A 7,546-nucleotide genomic window follows, 5' to 3' on the forward strand; every position below is an offset into this window, starting at 1 on the left:
TCTCAGACACCAGAGATAGGCATTTTGTAAAGACAGCTTCTCTTCCTAACAACCTCCCTACAATCTCCATCAGAAGAAATATATATCCTTTGTCGTTCTTAACTTCAGAGAAACCTGAGTTCAAGTCAGCCAGTCTTCAAACATATTTGTGGGGAACCCATTAGAAAGGAGCTCACTGCCTCTTCACTGCTCCACTATGACCTTGGTGTTCACCTTGATGCTTGAGATGCTCCTGTTTCTGAGTGAGTAATACTCCACTTTACTCCCTTGTCCACACATGGAATATTGTGCCATGTTGAATAGGGACTTTTTGTTTTAGCTGAGTTCACTGATTCAGCACTGATGTTTCAGCAGGAGCTGGAGCCCAGTCAGTGACCCAGCCTGATGACCACATCACTGTCTCTGAAGGAGCCCGTCTGGAGCTGAGGTGCAACTACTCATCTTCTGTTTCACCATACCTCTTCTGGTACGTGCAGTACCCGGACCAAGGACTCCAGCTTCTCCTGAAGTACGTGTCTGGACACAATCTTGTTTCAGGCATCAAAGGTTTTGAGGCTGAATTTAGGAAGAGTGAGAAGTCCTTCCACCTGAGGAAAATACCAGCTCATTGGAAAGACTCGGCCAAGTACTTCTGTGCTCTGAGTGACACAGTGCCTGGGGCTGCAGGAGGAGCTGAACACAAACCTCCTGGACCCTGTAGCTCAGTCTTTGTTATATTAGGAAGTTGGCATGTTCTGTGAAGGCAAATAGCACAGACAATACAGAATCCTGGAAGTGTTTGGTTCCCATGGGCATCTTAGATTTTTCTTTTCTTCATTTTTTCTTGTCTTTTCTATTCTTTTTTCTTTATCATTTTGCAAAGGAAAGACTCCTGTTTTCTGAAATTTGGCATTTTTTGTCCTCTAGAATCAGAATTCTAGGGCAAATGAGGCCATAGAATTTTCAACAAGCTGGAGAAAGCTACTTACTGCCAGGTCATTTGGAATAGTGATGGGCTGAGCTATAATAGCTTGAGGTTGGCCATGTGAGTTGATATAACACAAGTGAGAGAATTTGCTTTACAATATTAATCTCATCTCTCAAGCAAACAAAAAACCCAGGACAATGCCTTATTTCTAACTGCATTATCTCCAGACTATTTTGCTAGTATCCTAAGAAGTTTCTTTCCTTAAAGGATTTCAACTCTTTGACTAAAGCGTTTGGGACTGGTGGAGCTAATTACTGTTGGCACTTAAGGATGTATTTGGGTGACCTTTCCAAACACAATATAGTGTGAAGCAAAAAAAGTTCTCCTTTATTCATCAGTCTCCATTAATAGTCTTCCCAGGTGGTGCAGTGGTAAAGAATCTGCCTGCCAATGCAGGAGACACAAGGGCATCCTCCCTAATGAGGAGGAAGATGAGGAGTGCAGTGAAGAGGTGGTTAAGTCATCCATATGGGGCAGTTCTTCTGGGTCTGTGTTTATCTTTGGCCAGATATATCTCTCCTTTTCCCACATCAGACCTGTTTTAGGACACTTCTGAAAGATGCATGTGCATCTTTTTGCCAAGATGGATTCCAGCACAGAGCTTTGTGGGATGCTTGGCATCATCTGTTATGAGGCCATGCCACCTCCTTTTTGAGCTCCGAGGAGTCTTTCTGTGCCTGCGCAGTTTTCCTTGACCTCTTGACCTCAGAAGTGGTCACTTTTTTACTCTAGCAGAGCTCAATTCCTGCCGTTAATTGTCTTGGTTACTGAGGCTAATTAGCATGACAGGTTAATGAATCTGAGAGAAGAGATGTGGGGGCAAGGAGTTTATTCGGAAAGCTGGCTGACCAAGAAGATGGCAGACTAATGTCTCAAAATAATCATCTTTTCTGGGTCTGGATGGGAGGTTCTTTTACAGAACAGGGTGGGGGAAGGTGAGGAAACAAATTAAAAAGGCAAAATTAATCTTGTAAACATCTGCTAGAATGGCAAGCCTCAGGCAGAGGATGTATTAATTTCTTCTTTCCTACCATCCACAATTGGATAGGTCAAGAACAAAAGCCTTTTAGCAGTCAGGCCGAGGGGCTGATTCTCTGAGGCAGCCCATTATGTATGATTATAATAACAAAAGCAGTGAAAAGCAAGTCAAAGGAACAGTTCCAACAAGGTAGAATTGGTTCTTCCCTCAGTATTTGGAGTCTGTAGGGAAAACAAATCTTGAATTTTACTCTGCTTGACAACTACCAGCTGTCTAGCCCAGGGGCCCATCTACCTCCTACCTCCGAAACTCATTGTAACTTTTCACGTGCTAAGTCGCTCAGTCAGGTCTTACTCTTTGCCATCCGATGGACTATAGCTCACCATGCTCCCCTGGCCATGGGATTTTCCAAGCAAGAATACTGGAGCTGGTTGCCATTTCCTTCTCCAGGGGATCTTCCTGACCCAGAGATCGAATCCCCATCTCTTTTGTCCCCTGAATTGGCAAGTATATTCTTTACCACTCCATCCCCTGGAAAACTCTTTCAAATGGGGGTTAGTAATAATACAGGAGAATAATTTTGTGTGAAGAAAAGCTAAATCATTATCAGCATATAAGAAGTATGCTTTTTGATGAATATTCCTTTCAATTAATAGCTCTGCCATATTCCCTGATTCAAGAACTAGACATTTATGACCATAATGCAAAATATCTATATTTACATTGATTGTTATTATCTTTATCTATGTTGTTATCTTTATCCATAGCTCTCAGGAAAGTCCCCTGGATCAAACAGGGAGTCATAAACAAAAGGTAAGATGGAAAATTTTGAAGTATAGATGCCAGCTTTTTCTGATTTTTTCCCACTTTTATTACCTAAGATTTATTTGTTAATATATATCAGGAGAAAATAGGAATTTCCATTTCACAAGTTCAAAATTATGTATAAAACATTGAATGTCACCTTTTCCCTCCACTCTCACCCCTCTTTAACCTGTTCAGTTGAGATCAGAGGGTGCGGCTCCCTGTCACAGTGTCAGCTGAGCAGGGTTTGTTGGCTGAGCTGATTGGTTGCAGGAGCTGAAACATCCAGACAAGTCATGACACTCACCACCCAGGGTTTGCTATGTATCTTGTGAATGTTTTCCAGCAACAAGGCAAAGCATCATGAAAAGGCTAGTGGACACTGTACTGGGGCTTTTGTTTGCCCAGGTTTGCTGTGAGTTGGGGCTGCCCAACTGAAGGGGAATCTGAAGGAATGAGCAGCTTCTCTTTTGTTGAAGGAGGAAGAGGAGCTGACAAGTCCTGCAGACTTTCTATCCTTATCATTTATGGGGTGGGGGGTGTATTTTACAGGTTTTGCAGGAGCTCTGTGACCCTCACCTGTGACTGTTTCTCTTCTTGTCATCAGGTGTGAGAGGGATGGATGTGGTGCAGAGTCCCTCAGCCCTGAGTCTCCAGGAGGGAGCCAGCTCTACTCTGCGGTGTAATTTCTCCACCTTCCCAGACGATGTGCAGTGGTATCTTCAGAACCCCGGGGGCCGCCTCATCCACCTGTTTTCCGTTCCTTCAGGGACCAAGCAGGATGGAAGATTAAACGCCATGACAGTCCCTGCAGAACGCCGCAGCTCACTGCACATTTCCTCTCCGCGGACCACAGACTCGGGCACTTACTTCTGTGCTGCGCAGCACGGTGCTCCGCAGGCACCTGCAGCCTCTACACGAACCCTCCCGGGGCTCACCCCCTCCTCCAGCCTCAGTCACACCGTGAGGCCCCACAGGGCATTTGCAGTGCTTCATGTTACTCACCTACATCAGGACAGTTTTGACCACAGACACCGTTTGGCCCTACAGGTTACGGACTTCGATCTCTATCTCCCCTTCTCAGTCTGTGTCTCCTTCTTCACTAGAAACTTCGAACTGGGAACTAGCAGAGAAGTTGATACGAGGACAGAATTAAAATAAATATTTAACCACAGCTTCCCAGGTGGCTCAGTGGTAAAGAATCTGCTTACCAATGCAGGAGACGCAGGAGACATGGGTTCGATCCCTGGGTGGGGCAGATCCTCTGGAGGAGGAAATGGTAACCCACTCCAGTATTCTTGGGAAAGACTGGGAAATCTCATGGACAGAGGAGCCTGGCAGTCTAACAGTCCATGGGGTCTCAAAGAGTTGGACTGACTGAGTGACAGAGCATGCATACTGAACTCAAAAATGTTAAAAAGTGAAAGGAATTAAATCAAATCACTCCAATAAAGATATTATCCAGCTTAGTCGCCTTCTCCAGAATGTTCAAGTCTGCCTCACCATGAAGTGTTCCAACAGACAACTACAAATATTTACATGCCATCCTACTACTGTGGAAAGCAAACAAAAAATATTTGCTCAATGTTTAATATGAACTTGATAAGTTAAAACAAATGAATTCTCTTATAGTTCTGGGTTGAAGAAGTATGAAATCAATTTTGCTTGGCTGGCTGGTCGGTTTCCTCTAGAGGCTTTAAGGAAAAATCCATTTCCTTGCATTTTTCTAGCTTCTGGCGGTCACTTGGAATCCTTGGGTCATAGCCCTTCCTTGAATCGCTGCAACCTCTTCTACCACCTCAGCTCCTTTCTCTTTTGGAGTCAAATACTCTTCTGCTTCTAAGGTGTAGGAAATTAGTAAATAAACAGAAACTCATTTAAATAGAGTTGGGAGACAGGGGGAGCTCTCATACCCTGTGAAGATAATAGGATTAAAGGGCAGAAGAAAGATGCCACCTCTTTTCCAGGCAAACACTGGGCCAGTGAAAAACCATGGACTCTGTTTACTTTGTGTGTGTGAGAGTGTGTGTGTGTTTGTGTTTGTGTGTGAGTGTGTGTGTGTGTGTGTTTGTGTGTGTGTGTGTCTGTTTGTGTGTGTGTGAGAGTGTGTGCATGTGCGTGCGTGCGTGTGTGTGTGTGAGTGCATGTGAGTGTGTGTGTGTGCGAGTGTGTGTGTTTGTGTGTGTCTGTGTGTGTGTGAGTGTGTCTGTGTGTGTGTGTGTGTGTGCAGGGGCTTCTCTTGTTGTGGAGCACTGTCTCTAGAGTGCGTGGGCTCCGTAGTTGCAGCATGTGGGCTCTCCAGTTATGGCACGTGGGCTTAGTTGCCTGGTGGCATGTGGGATTTTAGGGTCCCTGCCAGGGATTGAACCACATCCCCTGCATTGGAAGGCAGATTCTTAAGCACTGGACCACCAGGGACATCCCAATGTAAACAAATGTAAATGTCTGTTTACAGTAGCCCTCCCAACTGCCTTTTCTTCTCTATAAGGTCGTTCTTCTCTTGTCCTGTAGGGACTTGCATGAGGCTTGCCATGGTTGCAGACCCCAAATTGCAATCCTTTGCTGATCCCAGCTAAACTCATCTTTATAGAGAAATACCTGATAGTCTTTTTTTTTCATCAGCAAAGGATGCATGGTTATGTATAGGACCTACCCAGATAATCCAGAATAATTTGTATTGAGAGAGTCAATTCCTAGGCAGCTTGATAAGAAGTCCAGGGGTCCCCAAGGAGGGAGGTGTCTGGAATTCTCAAGGAGGGAAAAAGGACAAACATTTTTCCACTCTACATTCCTTAGGATTGTATAACAATAATGTATCCTGCTTGAGGACAGTCTCTGGAAAAAACCTTCTGGCTAATCCTATTATCTTAAAATGTAAATTATGGGGGTAGGTCTAGTGAGGTCTTTACAGCCTCCAGACATTCTTTTGATTTACAGTAATAACTAACTAGAGAGTATATAACTCCATGGCTAACACTAGCAAGGGTGTACTCTTTCTGCCTCCTTCTGATGCCTATGTCAGAAGCTTTCTCATCTCTGGCCCCAGATTGAATACTTCTCCTCCAGAGGCCAAGAATCCTGGCATCTTTGCGTGGTTCGGCAACAACTTTTCAGTATCAAGATCCTTCAACTAATCCTATTCCCAAAGTCTACTTTGCCACATTTTTATCTAATTAAAACTTTAAAAATTGAAACATAGTTGACTTATAATACTATATTAGTTTCAGATGTACAGGATAGTCATTTGATATTTTTGATAAATTACATACCACACGAAATTATTATAAAATATTGGTCATATTTCCTTTGGTGTACATTACAAACTTATGATTTATTTATTTTATAACAGAGTGTGCACCGCTTAATTCCTTTCACCTGTTTCACTCCTACACTCACTCCTCTCCCATCCAGTGACCACTAGTTGCTTCATTATGTCTGTTAGTCTGTTTCTGTTTTGTTATATTTGTTTTTCTGATTCCACATATATGTATTAAAACATACAGTTTATTTGTCTCATTCTGACTTATTTCAATAAGTATAATACCCTCTGGGTCTATCCATGTTGTCCCAAATGGCAAGATTTTATTTTTTTTATGGTAATATTTCACTATTTATATCTATATTGATCTATCTATCTATCATCTAGATCTTCTTTCCCATTCATGTATGATATGAATGAACACTGAGATGTCTTCAGCATCTTGACTATTGTAAATAATGTTTCTGTGAACATTGGGGTGCCTATATATTTTTGAACTAGCTCTTTTGTTTTCTTTGAATAAATACCCAGGAATGGAAGTTCTGTATCTTGTAGTAGTTCTTTTTTTTTTTTTTAATTGTCAGTCAATTTGCTGTTATCTTTCCCACCACAACCACTAAAACCAGATAGGATCCTATTCGCTATCTCTTTCCCCCCGAAGGTGCTACCTCCTTTCTAAGCAATTGAGGAAGGATAAGACTTCAGGTTGCAGACACCATTCCATTTTTAATCTGGGGAGGGCAGAGCGGGGAGAATTTCCATACTGTTTCCACAGAGGCTGCACCAATTTATATTACCACCAATAGTGCACAAAGATTCCCTGTTCTCCACATCCTCACCAACCCTTGCTATTTCTTGCCTTTTTGAAGACAGCCCTAGTAAGGTGATTTGCTCATTTGTTGTTCTCATTTGCATTTTACTGATGACTAAAGCTATTGAGCATCTTTTCTTGTGCCTGTTGGTCATCTGTATGCCTTTTTTGGTAAAATGCCTATACAGGTCCTCTGCCTAATTTAAAATAAGATCATGTTTTTGATATTAAATGTATAAGTTTTTTATATATTTTGGATATTAAATCCTTGTTGACATGTTGTTTGCAAATATCTTTTCCTTTTCTTTGTGTTAATGGTTTTCGTCTCTGTGCAAGAGTTTAGTTTGATTAGAAAAAAATATTATAAAGATGAATGTCACAGAGTGTACTGTCTATATTTTCTTTTAGGAGTTTTATGATTTCAGCTCTTACATTTTAGTCTTTAAAACATTTTGAGTCATTTTTATTCATGCTGTGAGAAAAAATTTCTAGTTTCATTCTTTTACATGTAGCTGTTCAGTTTGCTCAAAACCTACTTATTGAAGAATCTGTCTTCCCCCCCGCTGTATATTCTTGCCTCTTTTGTCATAGATTGATTGATCATAGGTGCATGGGTTTATTTTGGTTCTATTTTGTTGCCGGGCCTGCCGGCTAGATGAACAGGTCGAGGACGCAATCACCACAGCACCTGAGAAATAAAAGACTAAGAAAGATGGGGTTGAGAGG

The 7,546-nt window shown here is 42.1% G+C and overlaps 1 pseudogene and 1 gene segment (V, D, J or C); both read left to right on the top strand.

Annotated features, from left to right (window-relative positions):
* On the top strand, positions 1-740 carry LOC133067077 (T cell receptor alpha variable 8-3-like; annotated as a pseudogene).
* A 2,355-nt stretch (positions 741-3,095) lies between these two features.
* Positions 3,096-5,273, top strand: LOC133067078 (T cell receptor alpha variable 22-like). The segment is given in 3 exon segments: positions 3,096-3,165; positions 3,358-3,800; positions 5,262-5,273. Coding segments are annotated over 3 exon segments (507 nt in total).
* Positions 5,274-7,546: the final 2,273 nt, after the last annotated feature.

Source organism: Dama dama, chromosome 12 (assembly GCF_033118175.1).
Source record: "Dama dama isolate Ldn47 chromosome 12, ASM3311817v1, whole genome shotgun sequence".
Classification (NCBI taxonomy): domain Eukaryota; kingdom Metazoa; phylum Chordata; class Mammalia; order Artiodactyla; family Cervidae; genus Dama; species Dama dama.